The 20,912-nt window shown below is 37.0% G+C and overlaps 1 protein-coding gene across 1 annotated transcript in view; it reads right to left on the bottom strand.

The window, feature by feature from the left end:
- The window catches only part of LOC120627342 (carotenoid isomerooxygenase-like), a 30,368-nt gene extending 12,063 nt beyond the window's left edge, over positions 1-18,305 (bottom strand). Inside the window, exons 1-8 of the mRNA XM_039895326.1 lie at positions 18,132-18,305; positions 17,232-17,435; positions 16,500-16,694; positions 14,914-15,129; positions 13,264-13,396; positions 10,555-10,729; positions 9,877-10,001; positions 341-452 (exon numbers count right to left, since the gene is read on the bottom strand). Of these exons, the coding sequence (XP_039751260.1) occupies positions 341-452; positions 9,877-10,001; positions 10,555-10,729; positions 13,264-13,396; positions 14,914-15,129; positions 16,500-16,694; positions 17,232-17,435; positions 18,132-18,281 (1,310 nt within the window). The 5' untranslated portion in view covers positions 18,282-18,305. The remainder of the gene's footprint in view (positions 1-340; positions 453-9,876; positions 10,002-10,554; positions 10,730-13,263; positions 13,397-14,913; positions 15,130-16,499; positions 16,695-17,231; positions 17,436-18,131) is intronic.
- Between the last annotated feature and the right edge of the window lie 2,607 nt (positions 18,306-20,912).

Raw genomic sequence — 20,912 nt, 5'->3', positions numbered from 1 at the left:
GTGATCAAATCAGATATAAGGAGATCCGTAAAAGAACTCGAGTTACCGACAAAGCCCAGCGATTCGCGAAGCTGAAGTGGCAATGGGCAGGGCACATAGCTCGGAGAACCGATGGACGTTGGGGTCTTAAGGCGCTGGGATGGCGACCCCGCACCGGTAAACGCAGCGTAAGTCGGCCCCCAACTAGGTGGACAGATGACATTAGGCGAGTCGCTGGGAGCCGCTGAAGGCAAGCGTCCGTGGATTGTGGAACTTCCTACAAAAGACCTATGTCCAGCTGTGGCCGTCAATTGGTTGTATTTATGATATCTAGTATTCATAATAAACTATGCATACTTACCTATGTAGCAGCGCAGCACTATCGAATAGATGTTTAAACCTCATGGAACCAACTTTGAGAGATCCGGGGCCATTTCGAAGCAACGTGCCGTTCAACCAACTTGGTATTTCACCTACGAGTACAAACAAAAGCTTATAAGTCAAGATGTTCTCAAGATCCTGGATTCAATTCTTAGTCAGAGAAATCAATCGGTTAATCAATCAATCGATCAATCAATAGCATGTGTCCTGCCAGACCTGCTTCAGTCGTATCCACTAGACGCACACTGACCGTATACACATATACCGTAGACACATAGACCGCAGACACTTAAGTAGATACGTAGACCGTTGGCTGTGACTAGTTAGTAAGATAAGATAGTTGTGAGTTTAATATAACTGCCATACCTCAAACAGGTTACAACGCTACCATTGTAGACTGCATCATAACTTACCAGCAGGTGATATCGTAGTCATGGGCAAAAATAAAATTTACTAACGCAAGGCAAAAAAAAAATCAATAGGGTCCCTTAGCAAAATGTTAAGTAAAAGTCTGATTTCATCCACGACCTATCTGCCTAATCTTTATTCACATAACACTTGTTATTTCGGTAACATCTGTATAATAAATAACCCAAGGAATCATGCGTTGATGGGATCAGTAAATATCATCGATGTACAAGTCGGTATAGTAAAAATTCTGTGGAATTCAACTTCTGTTGCTTTGATATGTACTGTGAATGCTAAGTTGGCAAATTCACCCACTCATATCAGATCTGTATTCGAGTATTAAGGAAAACACAACACAGATTTTTAGTAGGGACCCTTATTTTCAATTCAGTACCCAAAATTGAATTTACCTCGAACTTCGCCCTGTAGAGGCTCAGTAACTTCGACGTCGCAGGACCTCAACCACACGCCGTTGTCACAGTTTGGATAATAATTTGTCTTACTCTCAGCCATGTCTCAAAAACTGAAATTTATATATAACCAAGAAAAATTGCAAGCAATAGAATTATGCATTAAAATCTACTTTTGTATATTATGTATATTATATATATTATGTATATTTTATACTCATTTTTAGCTTATATTTATGTAAATTATCTATGTATTAGTATGATGATCTATACATTTTGGTATTTATATATTACAACATTCTTGGCACTATCCCGTTCTCTTGCTCCAAGTCCTTTCTACAAAGGTTGCCTACTTTGCTTGTCTAAATTGTTTTTTATTTACTGTTTCATTAATGTTTCTTTTCCTATATGTATGTTATACGTGCAATAAAGTGTTTCTTCTTCTTCTTCTTCATTGCTGTGTTAGGGTTTGAAGAGTGTGGTTGCCAGTGTAGTTACAGGCACTGGTTGATTGACACAGGTAGCCCGCGCCACTTCGTGAGATATGCTCCTTGCGAAGTGTTGCTCTGTTTATAGGCGACGGTTTTCCACTTACAATCAGGTGGGCCATAAGGTATATAAAATATCAATTAACACTAAACCAAAAAAAGTTAAATTAAAAATACTGTGTTTATTTTTATTACATATGTAATTCGTAAATTATTATTATTTACGAATTACATATGTGGGTACATATGTAATTCGCTCATTCGATGGTGTTGAGTTCACGTTCGAGTACACGACACGTATTTCTATAAATTGTATACCTAATTTTGTTTTTCTTCCTAAAACTTTTTAGCCATACCCTCACTCGTTTATCTCGCACGTACGAAGGATGGCTGGTAGGAAATGCTTTAGCACTAATTCCCTCTTTTGTAAACCTTTTATTTGGTTGGGCAATTATGTGGATAAATAAACAACGACGAAATTGCAAAAAATATGAAACTGAATGAGAACGCAACAACAATAAACGTCCTTTGAAGGGATAAAATGCGTTATTAAAATATCGCATATAGGTCGCTCATCGAGCTATATTGGCTGAAAAGACAGTTGCGTATGTCTCGTGATTTACTCGGTACTAAAGATTTATATCAGGCAGTGGACATCAATAGGTTGAATTTTTGATGATGATAATATAACACTGCTTTAAAACTGACTCGAGCATTTCTACTTTATTCTGGATATACTGGAGATATATCTTTTTATACAGGAGAGGATTCAAATCGGCCTATAACGCGGAATCAATTGAAACAGATTGGCAGTGCTTATCGCGTCCACCCTACTTGTGTTGCCCTACCGGCAGTGCAAACGACATTCGAAATGCGTCGCGTTAGTGTTAAAATAAATGGGAAAGTGCTTTTGATCTTGATATTTGTTACTAGCTGCACTATTCAGTAACTTTTTCATTAAGTATTCTGAGATTTGTTGCAAAAAAGGTTTTCTATTCTATTCTATTAAGTTAACAACCGCAGGTCTTCATAAAACACACGTCATTTGACAGCGGCAATTGTATGAGTTATTTTTATCTATATGGCTTATCAAAGGCGAACTTAACGATAAAGCATTTTCTATCTGCCAACTCTTGGATGTGCGAGAAAAAGAGTAAAATACTTTGTATGGCAGGTTCCCACCGATTTTATCCGCAGTGGCGTGATCCGATTTTTTGACCAAGGTAGGTATAAAGAATGGAAAATCAAATTTAATGGAAAATTCTTCATGATTTTGTGCATGTATGAAGTGCATTAGCAACAATTGGAAAAGTTATTTAAAACTAAATTCTATTTATCGAGAACAATCTAATCGAATTCGGAATACAGGAGTGAACTAAGAAGAAAATTATTTTACACTAAGTTTACAATAAACTCACTCTCTTACAAAAATAAAATTGTAGGTAAAACTGATAAACATTTAATAATAAGCCTTTCACATAGGACTTTTATTTATAAACATGGGACTCTACATTAGACAGTAACACATAAGTACATAGTAAACAAATACATTGTCAGTATCCTATTATGTATATGAAATGAAATGAAAATACACTTTATTGTACACCTAACAGAAATTCAATTATAAACAAAAATAAAACACAGGTACAATGGGCGGCCTTATCGCTAAAAAGCGATCTCTGCCAGGCAAACCAACAAAGGAAAGGGAAAAAAAACGCAGACTTAAGGGTTAGGTTGTACACAAGAGATATATATAATAGAGATATATCATATATGTTAATGGAGTCACTGACATTATGTGAATAAAACAAACGAACATAAGGTATTCATTTGTTTCTATCTCAAAAAAAAAATGGTATGAAAACTCTTAAGTAAAATAGTAGCTACCTTCTCACAGTTGAAAACTTTCATAAAATATACATGGCACTCCACGAGTACATGGCACAGTCGTCCCAAGTGCTACGCGATGAAAGCAATGCGAAATATCAACAAGTGCAGACACGTGAGCGCCGGACCGCGTTTCACTGTAATGAGACACTTCAGGGGCTAAGACTACCCCGCCCACGACCTTCAGCAAGGCCAAAACCGCGCTCAAATTGCGAGCGGGCATCACAAGCGGTTAACCGCTTATGGGTCAGCGGGCTCACCACCATCGCTTATTTAAAAATACAGTTTTATATAGCACACTTAAATATTTACTTAATATTACAAATGCAATGTGTATTTGTTTGTTACTTTTTTAGCTAGTACTGAAACAATTGCATATACATTACATTTAAAAATAATGCTAAAGCGAAGCTCAAACTCCCAGTGTATTATCAAATGAAAAGTTTTTTTTTACTTGTATTTCTTAAGTTTATCCCGTTCTCAAAATATTTTGTGAGAACGCTATTTAGCCACTTTGAGGTTGACATTTTGTACATCCTGTAACATTTATTTTTTATTTATTTATTTATTTACTACTTAATAATAGTATAAAGGACTACGTAGTCGCTAAAAAAGGTTGGGTGTGAATCATCGCTCTAACCAGATTGCTCTTCTAATAATTATAAATGAGAATGTGAGATGGTGATATAAAAAAATAACACGCGTCTAAGTTTGTTGCGGGCTTCTTCTTAGATCAGGACGCGTTTGAAACCCTCATAGCTTTAGTTTTAGGTTTGCGAAAATGGTTATCGCCATCATCTCACTACCGTGCACACCTTTCTTATGTTATTTACAAACAAAATTTATCTTCTATCTACCCCCTCATAGGGTTATATAGCTTCCCCCTTCAAATAGGGTTAGTGAATATAAAAAAGACTAAATCCAATAGTTAGTTCCAGATGTTAGCATGTTCAAACAAACAAAACACACATATCAGCTTTATTACTAGCATGAATATTTAAAACAAATAATTTATAAAGTTTTTTATATGACAACCCGCGTTTGTTTTTATGTGTTCCTTTGTTACGTGCGTACGCGCAAACATTTTTGTAAATGAGTGTGCGAAAAAAGCGTAATACATGAATGCAAAAACGCTCCTCCTGTCTGCAAAATCCCTAGTTGCCGCTTCACTAACGGCTCCCGAAATAATTCTCTGTAGCAGTGTAGTATTATATTATATTGTTTGGAGTTTTATCATTTTTCCAGTACCTAGTTCATTATTAGAAAGACTTGTTCCCGCTGTATTTTTAGGCGCTTCTTATTAGAATACCTTGAACGTGTGCTAGCTGCGGAACGGTAGAGACATCACGTTAAAGACATATATATGACATAGATATTCATGATTTTTCAGATATTCGATACATCATATTAATTATATCTCGCTGAGGTGCTTATATTTGAAATTTTGTCTGCTTAGTTCTATTTTGTTTGTATGTTTTTATATACTACGACAATACACACACTGCCATCTAGTCCTAAAGTAAGCGTAGCTTGTGTTATGGGTACTAAGATAACTGATTAATATTTTTTTTTATGAATAATATAAATAAATACTTACCCAGACACTGAAAAACATCCATGTTCATCACAGAAACATTTTCCAGTTGTGGGAATCGAACCCACGGCCTCGGACTCAGTAAGCAGGGTCGCTGCCCACTGCGCCAGTCAGCCGTATGTTGTTCTTTAATTTTTTTCAACGCCGGAATTGAAGAAGAAATATACTTACGTGTAATCCAAAAACAGTCATTTTTATGAAATCATTTTGTTTATTCTGCGATTTTTTATTTTAGTTTGGTATAATTAGGGTAATAAATATAAAAAGAACTTTGAACACAAAGACTTTTTATTGATTAATCCTTACTAATATTGTAAATGCGTAAGTGTGTTTGTTTGTTTGTGTGTCCTTCTTTCACACCCTAACTAAGCCACCAATGAAATAATTTTTTGGCATAGAGTCAGTTGGAAGGATTTCTTCCAGGCAAAAAACCGTTCCCATGTTATTGAAAAAAAACCGATATAAGTGCAGTTTTAGAATGTGGTTAAAAGCTAGTTTACAATAAAATTAAAGTTTAAGTAGGTAAGTATAAAAGATTTTGTGTCTAGGTGATAATCCACTTATAGGAAAAATCCTATTATAATATTAAGGATTACTTAAACGATAAAAAAGCTTGGGTGTGAATTGCTCTAGCTTCATAGCTGAATATAATTTTACTGTGAGATGATGATGAAAAATTTTTACCCGGCTAAGTGTGTTGTGGGCTCTTCTTAGACCAGGGCGCGTCTGGAACCCTCTTAGCTTTAGGTTTAAGTTGGCGAACGAAGTTATCACCATCCCCTTACAATTATGTTAACATTTATGTATGAACGCTTCATAAGTGCCTGTGATAGGCCTACATGAATAAAGAAATTTTGAATTTAAGATTTTTCTTGTAAAGTACCCTGTAATTTAAATCTATAAGCATCAACGTTTCAAAAAAAATCTATTCAATTTGCCTAAGCCTAACATTATTTTCTTACACAGTATTACAATTACAATTTTTTTTTAACAGTTCCGTTGTCAGAAAAAAGAAAGGATTTTGCGACTACCAAATTTACTGAATCCAGAAGGAATTAGTATTCTCTCAAACTAGTTATTTATTATTTAACATATTTGTATGAATTTATCATACAAATACGTTCAATAATAATTTGTTTGGGAAAACACTAATTCCTTCAGGATGTGAACACTTTGTCTTCGCATTGAACTTCATCAATTGCCAACCATCATCTGAAATTATTAGCTCATTAGTCCTGTTATTATTTCATTAAGACAAGGTTCAGACCTGACCTGCGTAGCGAACAATTCACACACAAACGTAAATAGTCTCATCACGTAAACTTACAAAAACTTTAAAATAAATTATCTTGCAATTATAAGTTGACGTTTCAAAAGTGCTTATAAAGTAGGCCTACTTGAAATAAATGATTTTGAATTTGAATTTAAGAAATAATAAATTATAAAAAAATTAACCTACAATTAATTATAAATAAAAATTTACAATTTTCTTCTCTTTTATTAATTGACTCGGCATAACGGAATCGTAAAGCTGCGTTTTATCACACTTCGATTGACAGCACATTTTAGCGGTGAGCGATGTGGTATTAAAATTGGGAGGACACGAGTTTGATCTTCGTCCGCTACAATTTCGCTTTTTTTTTGTTTGGTTAGTTACAAAAAGGTATCGCCAATAAGATGGCGCGTGTAAACAAATTAGGGGTATAATATAACTGCCATACTTCAGAGGTATAATATAACAATCACCTTAGACTGCATACCTATTACATTTTACTATAATACATTTTTCATTTTCATTGATGAACAACTAATATGGGAAACAAAAAGATATAGATGTACTGAAGGATAAGATCCGATTCATTCATTATCATCATCATATCAGCCCATTACTGGCCCACTACAGGGCACGGATCTACTTCCACGAGAAGTGTTTAGGCCGTACTCCACAAAGTTGGCCCACTGCGGATTGGTGGACTCCACACGCCTTTGAGAATATTATGGAGAACTCTCAACATGCCACACGATGTCTTCCTTCACCGTTGAAACAAGTGTTATGTGCGATTGATTACTGAACATAATTTGAGTAGGTACAGTTAAAACATGAATGCTTTAAGTAATAAATTTAGTCAATGAACTCAAGATTGAATCAGCAAAATATATATATAAATAACAAATAGTACCTACAAATGATATTCTAAAATTATTATATTCAGTAGAGTGTTATATGGTATCATGTTTAATCCTGACATTGGAGTTGTGAAGGGCAACGGAATAATAGTTGCAAGTCAAAAGCGAAAGCGCAAAATAAATTATCATCTACTCGTAATGAATGTAATAGGTTATGTTTTTAAAAACTTTTGGTTGCCTGTGGATAATTTGCAGCTGAGCTGCCCCGACGCCCACGTTTTCACTCCATTCTGCAACCGATTGAAATTAAAACATATAATTTTAATACTGAAATGCATAAGTCCCAGTCAAAAATGATATCAAACTAAAAAAAAAGGCAAACGTGGGTGCAGACTCTAGGGTTAATCATTCGTGCAAATATTCGTATTAAATTCGTTTTCAAGATTCGTGATAATAAGATTCAAAATAACCTCCATAACATATGTGCGTTTGTTTGTGCACTAACTAGCATTCGATTCGTATTTTTTATGATAAATTTTGCTGTTTTTTTTTTATGATGTTCACATAAAACACGAGAATGCATCGAATAAGTGCACAAACGCCCTTAGACGGACAAAAACTTAACTCTAATAATGGTTGGAAGTCGAAGCTACAATAGAGACTTTTCCGCCAACCGCTACTAAATTGCGATACCTCGCGTGAGCATAATCCCAGGAGGGGGACGCCTCCCTAGCGAGCAGCGGCCGCCAACAAGGCCAAGCTTCAAGTTCAACGGCAGAGTACCAAATATCCCAGTACCTAATAAAGTAGTATGCTTCTAATAATATTTAGATCTAGGTCTAAAATTAGGTCTAACCGTTTAACAACTTTATCATTGTAAAACGGTTAGGCTTTTAATCAATCCATTAAATTTAGTTTAGTTTATTTATTTATTTTATCTATTAATTTATTAAGTGCCACATAAATCACAGTCAGTTTTACTGCGCTCTATGCTACAATTAAAATGTTTTGCTACAACAAAAAACACTTACACGAATATTGATAAATAAATATACTACGTAAATACAAACATTGCCATTTAGCCCCAAAGAAACTATAGCTTGTTTTATGGGTACTAAGATAGCTGATACATATTTTTTTAAATAATATATATAAATACTTATAATAACATACACACAAACATTTTCCAGTTGTGGGAATTGAACCCACGGCCTTTAACTCAGAAATCAGGTTCGCTGCCCACTCCGCCTATTGGCGTTCGGACTAAATAATAATTAGTCCAAAAGTCCGTCAAGTCAGATAAACGTCGAACAAAGCCGAGGTCCGAGTCCTCGAAGGAGGCAACCTCCGGTCGAAGCCCTTTACTTCCCTCCGATGTCCTCGAGCCCTGGGGCTCTTCTCATGGCGAGCTCTCACGCTCGCCCCACTCCCCCGGTGACACCGTAGCAACCCCTGAGTTGGTTATTGCTAGTGTTCATCCGAAAATTAAAAATTGGATCTTAGGTCCACATGCATGTGACCCTGCTCTCGGATTACCATAGAGTCTAGGTGATCTAGTGACTAGACCAACGTGACAAAGAATCGCGAGCTCCCTTAAAAAGCGAAAGAGGAAGTATACAACGTGACTTTGCGAGGGAACTAGGATTCAAGTGGCACGTGTTTTATTTTGAGACTTGACGACTCTTTCATCTTTTGGTAAGGCTTCAGTTTGAAATAGGTAGCTACTTCTTGCGAATTCGCATTTATAACGAAAACAAACTTAAAGAAGTTACCAAATACTTATGAAAACAATAAATTTCTTAAACCGCAAATACAGTCAAGATTTTTTTTTGTGTGCTCCGAAATTTTATGGTTGTATTGCGAGATTCGTTTTGCCGTAGCCTCATAAACATCCTGCTCTTAATTTTTTTTCTATAGAAAAATAATGTTAACTATTAAGTACTTCTACACTATAAAATATTATCTTGATATTTATGTAATTTACGTTTTATGAAAGTCTTTTGGTTTTGAGTCTGTCAACAAAGTCGGAAATTTGGGTGGTGTTTTTGTCGGCTTCATAATATTAGTGTGGTGATGTCAAGTAATGGGATATTTAAGTTTTGAAATAAAACAAACTAAGTAATCGATAAATAAGTGTATTGTTACTAAACATATTTAACGTTACAAAATATACCAGACGGTAAACTTACGTTACTGCAGAAACTTTCCGAAACGTGCAGTGCCTAGACAATATTGAAGCTCAACCACAATAGCGGACTCGTAAAAAATTAAACAAGCGAGCGAGCGAGGCCAAAAGGTTGCCAATGATGTACGCAGCTTATTAGGTACTATTGCAACGTAAACTCGCATGGAGATGGGGTACAAAATGGAGTTTGCGAAAGCTGCGTAGTTCGTGTACATAGTGAATTATTGTAAATTGATAGCTTGTATGATATGGCTGATATATAAAAAACGCTTATTTAAGTAAATTGTACCTAAATGCAAGAAAATTGTGTTTTTAAACAGTACGTGGAGCTTCGAAATGTAGCACATCTAAAGCTGTGGTGATGTGTCACATTATGCTATGCTGACATATCACCCTTTTTGGTATCTTACTGTTCGCATGGTTTACACACTTTGCACGGAGGGGGATAGTAACAGCAGGGAGACATCTTGCAGGGGTGCAGACAGTACTCGTCGCCCATTGCGTAGCAACTGCCCAGGTTTAACATATCTTCTAAATCGCACCTGGAAATAGATTCCAAGTTATCAGTCTTAGTTCCTTCCAATTTTATTAAGTACTTCCTTTTTTTTAAATTCATAAACTGAATATTTAAAAGCTGAGCATTCGTTAAAAGTCTGAGGTTGGTATCGTTTATTCGAAACAGTTTAAGTCTTTAAAATGAAACTACATAGTAAAATCAACCCAGTATTTTAGGAATATTGAAAACTAAGTTCCATGATAAAAAAATGACTGCCAGCGTACCGTTTGGCGGCCATAACAAAATTCAAAAAATTCTAAATTAATATAAGTACCTATTTTAACTAAGCCTAGTTTATAATCACTTTTGAAACGGGAAGTCTGTCTGTTTGACTTTGTAGTAGATCTACCACATGTTCGGAAGGCAGATTCTACCAACTACTCTCCACAACTAGGTAACTCAGATCTGCCTTGTGAGATGAGAGCAGAGCAGTATGGTGTCAATTGTATAGTAACCAATGTGTTTTAACACATTGTTTAAACGTATGCATTGCCCATCTTTTAATCCGGTGTTAGTCAAATATAGTCTAAACTACTCACTTGGAATCCTCCAAAAGTAAAGTTTCAGTCTCATTCAGCTTGGGTATCGCATACTCTATGATGCCTTCTTTGCCCACGGTGACCGGGGTGGCGCAGATCCGCATGTTGTAGCATTGCTCTGGTTCGTTTTGCTCAACCAGCGCGCTGTCTATGAAGGTGGGCTTTTCGAAGAGACCTGTAAAGGTTTCATCAGCGAATGAATGAATAAATTATTACCACGAAAAATACAGAAAATAAAATTTAGACAATCTAACACAATACATACAATTATTTTAAATTAAAACAAGCGCATTATTATAGAGAAGACCTCCCTGGCGCAGTGGTGAGCGCTGAGGTTTTAAATGGGAGGTCCAGGGTAAAGCAATTTAAAACTTCTGATTTTTTTCTGTTCTGCAGTTCTAATAATATCCCCTGATATAATTAACGTGTCCACCTGCCAAGACGTTTGTTATTCCAATACATTATTTGGATATTATTTCCGCCATTTATGCGCCAGTGCTCTAAGAGTTGATAAAGCTGTGGTTAAAGATACATTTTAGTCTTTTCCCCGGGTAGAAAATTGTCTCCTGCACATGCCCTGCTAGTGGGAGGCTTCAACCGTACCTAGTTACCACCCTACCGACAAAAGACATGCCGCTAAGCGATTTATGAGTATGGGTTTAATATAAGTGCTACAATCCTAAAAAGCTAGCTTACCTACCTACTACAGCCTACCTACCTACTACAGCGCACCTACTGCATTACTTATAGCAGAATAAAAGAATCAACGTATTAACACATTAAATAAGAAATAAATATACTACGACAATACACATCGCCATCTAGCCCCAAAGTAAGCGTAGCTTGTGTTATGGGTACTAAGATAACTGATGAATATTTGTTTTGAATATAATACACATAAATACTTATAATATACAGATAAACACCCAGACACTGAAAAACATTCACGTTCATCACACAAATATTTTCCAGTTGTGGGGATCGAACACACGGCCTTGGACTTAGAAAGCAGGGTCGTTGCCCACTGCGCCAGCCGGCCGTCAAATTGGCTGTCTTATGCAGCACCGGTGATATCAAATAATCAATTCAGTGTAGCCGGTAAAACATGAGCATATATTAGATCAATGGAGTAATATTTAACCTATGCCAACTAAGCCACTGTTCTCGTATCGAAATTACCATTTTTTCTTTATGGTACCGTACCCAAAGGCTAAAATACTACCTTAGCTTCCGCCTTTCGTAGTCGGTTAAAAAGCATATATATCGAAATAATGTATCAAACACATTTAACGGGGTGGAGGGAGTTAAATTATTATATTAACAGCTGTTTATAATTTCCACATACAACTAAGTCAAAGTCAAAGTCAAAAATATCTATATTCAAGTAGGCCCATAGGTGGCACTTTTGATGCGCACATTACATGCGTATTACACGGTTGTTTTTTTTGTTATCACCATATCACATTGTCATTTAAAATTATTAGAAGAGCAACCTGGTTAGAGCAATCATTCAAACCCAAGTTTTTTTATCGATTACGTAGTCCTTTATGCTATAATAAGACTTTTCTATAAGCTTACGTTGAATACAAACTTTTCTTCTTTCAACTTTTGCTAATAATCCTATTCCTAAGCGTGCACAAATACAACTCAAAAGTGGCGACAGGGCACCTCGAGGTACTGAGCCAATCCAATCGGCGAAACGTTTGGCGCGAGATTTCAAACCAGTACAGTACGAGTATCTATGCGGGAGCTTCCTAACCCGTCCACTGCCCAGCCCTCAGGGTTGCCAGATCGATTCTTCCTGTTATCGGGATCAATAACCGATTTTTCGGGATTTTAAGGCTTTGGTCGGGAGAAATAATAAAATAAGTTAATAATATTAATTATACATAAAATATGTAATTAAACAAACATATTTTTGCATTGCACTGTAGATATAAGAAAAACAAACATACTAGGTATTTGTGACACATAAGATAAGAACCGAATGAGCATGTTTATTGTTTTCGTTCTTGCCATAAGTATTTGTAATTTTTTTGGGGAGTTGTTTGCAAGTTTCGTTTGACGAAAATGTGAACTTAAAATTATCGAACTTATTTTTCGGTATATTATTTGCTTTGTCGGGAATCGGGAGGACATACAAAAATTCGGTAGAATCCCGCCAATTCCCGACCGTCTGCAACCCTAAGCCCTAGTCATCGTTACAGTATAACATTTATGTAGAAAGATATTTTTTGTTACTTGTTTTTAAAATTATGTTTCGTAATATCAACTCATTACTGGCCCACTACAGGGCACGGGTCTCCTCCCACAATAACAATAATAATAATAATTGTCTTTATTGTGTCTCATTTACAACGGATTCTTATAATCTAAGGAACGGTAACAACTGTGTTAGTTAATAACTGTGCGACTGTGTGAACTGTGCGAACAACAATGAGAAGGGGATACGGATTGGTAGACTCCATACACCTTTCCGAACATTATCGAGAACTCTCAGGCATGCAGTTTTCTTCACGATGTTTTCGTTCAACGTTGAAACAAGTGATATTTTAATTACTTAAAACGCTCATAACTTAGAAAAGCTAGAGGTGCGTATTGGGGTTCAAACTCGGCCCCCCGAAAGTAAAGTCTACCTCCTACCCACTTTATCACCGCTCAAATGTATGTTTACCACATTATAGTAATAATAACTGAAATCGGTTAGACCTTTCATAATGCTAAGCACGAATCTCGCAGTGGAGAACCCGATAGACAGATGCCCCGGCTCGTGGTTGGACTTCACCCGACAGATGATGTCGTCTGCCTCGCGGACCAGACGCGTTGAGCAGTCCAATTGAGTCTGTAAAAGATGTTAGTGTACTGCTACTAATGTCCGTTTTAAGTAAACCTAGGATTCGCCTTAATCGGATCTTAGTGGTTTAGGGGAATCCTCGAGAAAAAACGTTTCTACGTTAGACATCACTCTGATGTGCTGTCTAACGACGTTATTCGTCGCATAACAGTGATGTCTTATATACATTTTTCAAGAGAGGGTTACGTGTATGCAACTGAAAATTTAACTGGTTTATATTTTGTCTAGGTTATAGACAGATTCCGTTTTTATTTAAACCAGAATTAAACAGATTTAGATTTGGTCTAAGGCAAATATTTTGAATATCTTCTCATACATAACGTTTTAGATGATGTCCAATGCGTTAGACTCTTATGTGATGTCTAAGGACGTTTGTGAAAACGGGCATAAGACCTATAGCTGCGACAAATTGGATTTATGGGCCATCGCGCTGGGCTTGACCTCCTCATGTCGTAGTTTAAAGGTTAAGTTTGCGAACGTAATTATCACCATCACCTCACAATTATGTAAACCTATATCTGTAAACGCTTCATAAGTGCCTGTTATAGGCCTACATGAATAAAGAATATTTGAATTGAAAATCGAACCCGAGAACTGATGAGTGATGCATACTACTATACGCAGAAAAGTAGCTTTCTTTGGCCATCTACAAAGAGAAAACCAGTTTTCCTTCCCAAGACTTACTTATACTAGAAGGTTAAATTGTTGGGAAGTGATCTCCAGGACGTAAGAGACGCAAATGGTTGAAGCATATAAAGGGCTCAACTCCTGGCGAGGTTTGGCGCTCACCTCCACGATTTTTTCTTCGCTTTTTTATAGTTTAAAAAAAACAAAATTCATTTATTTCAAGTAGGCCTAATATAAGCACTTTTGAAACGTCAAGTCTGTCTGTTTGTAGTGACTCTACCACCGGTTCGGAAGGCAGATTCTACCGAGAAGAAGACGGCAAGAAACTCGGCAGTTGCTCTTTTCCAACATCAAAAATTTACATTTTACATTTTAACATTCATTTTTCTATCTTGTGAGAGATGAAAGCGGAGCCGGATGCTTCCAAGCAACTTTTAACTAACGGACCAAGCAGATGGCCCACCTGATGTTAAGTGGAAAACAATCACATATAAACATCGCAACACTTCGCAAGGCATGCAAGGAACTCTTCCTGCAACGCGCTGTTGTTAAGCCTCATGTTCCAGTTACACGATGTTTTTTACTTCGATTCACATGAATGAATGAATGAATACACTTTTATTGTACACCACAGAGACAATTTACAGAGATGCAAAAACAGCACAATAAGGTATAACGTACAATTTGGCGGCTTTATCGCTAAATAGCGATCTCTTCCAGGCAACCAAAGGCATATAAGAAAATGCTATACGAAATTAGTAATTGAAATTATTCCGCACTTTAAACGCAAAAAGGTGTAGACGTTATGCATTACAGGCGCATGAGACACCGGCAACAACGCTCTTCAGAAACAAAAGCCATCCGATTGTTTAGCTCACCTGTGGAAAATTGCACAAGCTCAAATTAGCGGAGTCTTTCGCAGCAGAGAAGACAGGCACCCGGGTACACCTGCCAGTGCCTCCAACCACGGGGGTCGTGGTTGTAGCAGGGTCGCTTTCGGTCAGCGAGCAGAACAACTGGTTGGCTCGCATCGAGTTGATGGCGTTCACGCCCAGCACTTTGCGCTTGTCGTATACACACGCTACCTTGAGAGTCTATAAACAAATTTAGCTTCTTGCCCTAATCCCATGTTATGTTGTTAATTATTATTAGTTTGGTTTTTAGTAGTAGTAGAGCTTTTGTGACAGAGCTCGTCCGGGGAAGTACTATCAACATGCTCATTTCTCCCGCTAAGCAGCATTGTTGCAACGCTGTGTTCGTGTCTGAAGGGCGTGTTTACCGGCGTAATTAAAATTAAAAAAAAAAAAAAAAATATACTACGACAACACAGCCATCGCCATCTAGTCCCAAATTAAGCGTAGCTTGTGTTATGGGTACTGATAGATGATGAATATTTTTTTATGAACATAATACACATAAATACTTATAATATACAGATAAACACCCAGACACTGAACAACATTCAATTTCATCACACAGACACTCTCCAGTTGTGAGAATCGAACCCACGGCCTTGGAATCAGAGCGAACGTCGCTGCCCACTGCGCCACTCGGCCGTCAAATTATAGGCACATGAGGCTTAACACCTACGCCTCAAATTGATACACAAACGGCGGCATGTTGCAGGACGTGCTCCTCGCAGGTTTCCACTTACCATCAGGTGGGCCATCGGCTTGGCCCTTCAATTAAAACTATAATAAAGTAAAAAAAAAATATTACCGGCTGCCAGCCTGTCGTAAACGCTCTTTGGTAATGTTTTTTTGGGTGTACTAACCACCACAGTTTCAGTTGAAATGGATTTAGTTTTAATACAGTACTGGACCCACACACATGTCCTTGAGATTATAGAGAACTCTGTCACACAGGTTTTTTCAGGATATTTAAACGTTAACCGTTAACCGTTAGCTTCACCGTTAGCTTCACCGTGCTATAACCTTCACCGTTAAAGCAAGTGATGTTTGATTGCTTAAAATTCACATATGGTAAGGTGCTTTGTCACCCCCGTGCCGCGAAAAGCACTCTAATCACTTGAAAAAAACCCCTACATAAGAGTCTCTCTCCTATGCGAGAATGAAAGAAGAGGCAGTTAATTAATAATTTGGTAATTTAAATGTCCAACTTTAGTAATTACCTTTTCTCCGTGGAAAACATGTAGGCCGAGGTATCGTTGAGGAGATTATTATCATTATCGATGATTGACGTGCTGAACAAAGATCGCTTGTAGGAAACTCCATAGTGGCTCACATCAACTCGTTTGATGTCGTCTGTCCACCTCGTTGAAGGCCGACCAACACTACGTTTACCTATCATACCAGCACCTTGGTACCCGAACGTCTATCGGTTCTCCGAGCTACGTGCCCCGCCCATTGTCACTTCAGCTTTGCGACTATGTCGAGCGAGCTATGTCGGTAAGTCTAGTTCTTCTACAGATCTCCTAATTTCTGAGGAGATATTAGGTACTAACATCAACACATAGCGCAAAGTTGCAGTCAACTGGCGGTGTCTGTAAAGCAATGACGGCTTGCGGACAGAACTGCGCGCACGCGATAGTCGCTGTGCGCACAAACTGCATGTTCCGGAAGAACAGGTCCCGGTCGAGAGTGCAGCAGCAAGGCGGCATCAGGTAGTGCCCACCGCATATCAGCACCACATCCGCGTCCTGCACAGATTAAGCATAACTACTTAAAACCGTCATGATCCTAGAACATTTTTTACTAAAAATCCCATAAATGCATTTTTTCATAGTGAATACTACTTAATATCTAACTGCCTCATTGGCCTCACGTCTCATCGTATAGATCACGAGGAATTCCGCGTAGGGCCTAAATTTGTTTCTAGTTTTTTCTGTTAAGCTAAGAGCTAGGAAACTGAGCCTGCCTGTTGGGTGATTTTGCTTAGACCAAGGCGTTTCCACAGCATGCTGAAAGACCACAGTGCAGCGAGTGTTAGTAGAATCTAAGTTGCCATGTCCGTGTTTTGGGTGAATTTGTCGGACGCAGGACGGATCATGCACTGTGCTAAATGAACTGCTTCATATAAGTAAAACGTATCAATGTATCGTTTCAAATCCTCTAGACACAACCCGGTCCATTAAAATCATCACAAATTTCTAAGCTCTAGGTAAATCTCTCTATCCAATAAGAGTGGGAGTATGAGTGGGCAATAAGAGTGGGAAGAAGTAATTAAAATAGCGTACGGTAAGAGCTTGTCTCATAAAGACTCTGCCCTGGTAAGCCTCCACAGTAGTGCTCGTGTCCATGTGAGCGAGGTCAGTAGCAACGCCAAGGACATTGTTCTCTGGCTCTTCGTCGTAGAGAGACAGTACTTTGATGATCTTCTGCTGCTTGAGAAACAATGACACAATACGCCCCACGTCGCTGCCACCACCTATAACTGTCACCTGTAGAATACCCTTGGGTTTGAACTGAACTGGATAAACCAGCACTGCAGCGGAACTGCTCGGCCATAGTTTTTTACCTAATACCTCATTCGTGAATGCTTTGTTGGCTCTGGGAACGACTCCTGGGTTGGGGCAAAAATGGGGGTACGTGCTAATAAATCTGTCTGTCTTAGTACAAGTAAGTATGTGATAATTATGTATGAGCTTTAAAAGAGACTGTCTTATGGAAGAGGGGTCCTGTACCAAGCAGTTTGATGTTAATAGGATGACGATAATGATGTGATAAATGTAGAAAATGGCCAATCTGTATTGGAGAGTTTCTAATCTCAACATTTCAACAAATCTCCACATGTACTTGTTCACATCTCGGCAGTTCTATGGTAGAAAGGTGTCGGCGTATTATGAAGTTGAGCACACCTGAACACGCCAAGTAGGTAGGGCTATAAAAACCTATAAACAGAAACAACCTTATAAAGAAACTTGGTATAACATCGGTACAGTTATTCAGTCTTGCGACACTTCGACTCTCCCACCTTTAAAATGTCAGAGTGTGTTGAAATAGGTACTAAATAACTATTCAGATTTTATTCCGCGATCATTGGTGAGGCCTTAAGACTGTCCCGGACTTGTCATTTAAACCCTCAGCGGTTACCAGAGGCTATTCAACTTCATGACTTCTCTCAGTGTCTGCCAAACCTTATGTGGTGGAATCCTGGGTACCGGGCAGTATCTGTCGCACTCCTTCTCTATCTGAGCCAGGATGTCAGAGGACACGTAGTTATGATGGTTAGCATTCGGTTCAAACAGCCACTTGGGCACTGATTTACGTAACACTCCCCTCAACATAATGAAAATTAAATTTATCGAAATTAATGAATGAATTGTATTGTTGCGTCAATTTTTATTTTTGCATTTTTATTGAGCGAACTGAATATTTATTGTATTAAATAATGATTTAGATGGGCATACTGTGATGGAAAATTTCGCATTGAAATATAGAATTAAGAAAACTTCAACCTTTTGAAAGATGACAGATTTTCCACAGACATAAGTATATTCATAAGTATATTATGGTTTCAAAAAATACTTTTAATTTAAACCATTGATTTAAGCCAAGACCGCGAAAAATTGGGCAGCAGTCAAGAAATAATGACGGCGTTATCTGTAATCCTTATGATAAAACAGGGCAATGTAACGACCTTTTTTTTTAACGTGCAAAAAATAATAGTATTACTTATTCGAACAAATGACGATAATAAACCCAATTAGGATCCAGCCCTTACAAACAGCCAAATAAATACCAGAGTCCAGAGTAGGTAATATTTCCTTATTCTGCTACAAGATAGCTCTTGATAGTGATCTTCAAACAGGTTAGCCAAACCTGCTAGGGGTATGACTGTATTATTCGACCCACACCCAAATCGTTTCCTAGGCAGCACGCTGTTGTGGATAGGGTGGTTTTACAGATACCAAGTGGCCCATTTGCTTTGTCTATCAATTATTACTATTTATAAAATAGGTACAAATAATTTTAAAACCATTCGTGCTGCTGGCCGTGCCCGCCATATGTAATGTTACGTCATATATAGTGACACCCGCAAAAGGCCTCCTTCTGGTGCTGTCGAGTAAACTTTAAATAAACGTGGAGGTAAAAAAAAGTACCAAATGGAACAGACATCAAATTTAATAGATAAGTTTCACCTATAATACAATAATTATAATAACATTCATATTGATTATTATATTGTCTACCCAAATACAGGCATACCTTAATCACGTACAACACAGGAATTAAAATGACTAGAACTATTTAGAGTGGATGCAGCCGCCTAGACAAGTTTTTTTTTTTAACAGATTTGACTAAAACTGCAGCCAAGTAAATGTGCCTACAGAGTTGCCACGTGATTGACAAAATCGAATTACGTCTTTTATTTTGATGAATAATGACACTTAAAAAAATCAGGTTACAATTTTAAAACAGTGTATAAGTTGTTAACTCAAGATGTATTCGCATCCAATGCAAGACCTAGTAGAAAAATCGAGGTATTGTAATATTTAGATGCTTAACATCATTGCTCCTGGAAATTGTAAAATTTTGGATTGTGTCGTTTTTCAATGCAAAGTAGCGATATGTAAGCATTAGACGATTAACATCCTATCTTTTGTCAATCGCCATTGTGGGTTACTTAAGTGTCTACCAAGTTTGCTTGATTTCACCATGATAATGAAAACTAATCGATAAAACCTGTAAAAAGTTGTTAAATCTTAATAATTATTTGGTAATAACACAACATAAAGAGCGTCAATAAAAATCGTCTAGTTTTTAAACATAAAAGATGCTATTTGTAGTCACGTTCTGAAAAAAGTATTAAAAACGAAATGTAACTGTTTTCATGTTAAAAAAAATCTAATCAAACCATTAAGAAAATTTTCTTGGCTATGCATACGCAATGTTTTTAAATGTGCTTTTATTATTAAATTAATTAAACTTCATCTAACTCCTTTTTTGAAAAGGTACAACTTACTCTTTGTTTAAGTACGTAACTCCATCTTTAATACATCCAAACACACACAAAACCTTTTACATAGGTACACACAATACGTAAGTTACATAATATTTAGATAAAATTAAAAAAAAAAAAAATTAAAACTCAAATGGAGCAATAGGATACGTAATGCATATTAATTTTACACCTTTTTTGAAGATGGCTTAACTTGAATAGCTAAAATACATTTTCTGGCACATTTTTTGTAGTAAAATTATAATCACATCAGATCTTTATTTAGTTTCTAGATTAAAACTGAACTTAAATATAAGTCTTTGACAAAAAATAACAAACAATCAACGCTATAATATATCTATTCACAGTTAAATTAACAAGAAATATAAATGTTAATACAATCAAACGTGTTACATAAATGATTTAAACACACGGGAATAAACAAAAATGGTAATGTTCTTATATATTAAACCACACCAAAAAAAAAACTAAGTGCAGTGTTCATTTAAAAGTAACAATATTTTTAAAATTAAATATACCGATAGATATATAAACATAGTTATCGCAAACAAAATATTTCACGCTAAAACTTAATGTTAATCTAAACTAATCGGGCGTTTTGACATTTGTAACATAAATTGCAGTTAAGAGTTGCCATTACGGTTGCAAGAATCACAACATTCTACGTTTGTGAAGAGCTTAAATGGAGTTGGGCCTAAACCTCAAACGCTCCACTCTCCAACAGCTGAAATGGTGACTTTGACTGCGAAAAGAAACATTTCGGAAACGCACATTATACTTCACCCCTCTTTTTAGACCCCTAGAATTACTACTTGATCCCCTAAGCCGGGGCTTCCCAACCCGCATTGCCCTGGAGCGCCATAGAAAGTACAGCGATAAGTCTCTTACTTACGTACTTCTAAAAAATCAAGAAAAATATTTTATAGTCTTTGTGCTTCGGTGTCGCGGCTTGCGC

This window comes from Pararge aegeria, chromosome 11 (genome assembly GCF_905163445.1).
Source record: "Pararge aegeria chromosome 11, ilParAegt1.1, whole genome shotgun sequence".
Classification (NCBI taxonomy): domain Eukaryota; kingdom Metazoa; phylum Arthropoda; class Insecta; order Lepidoptera; family Nymphalidae; genus Pararge; species Pararge aegeria.
The sequence above is the reverse complement of the archived record's forward strand: the minus strand, read 5'-3'. Positions and strand labels throughout refer to the sequence as shown.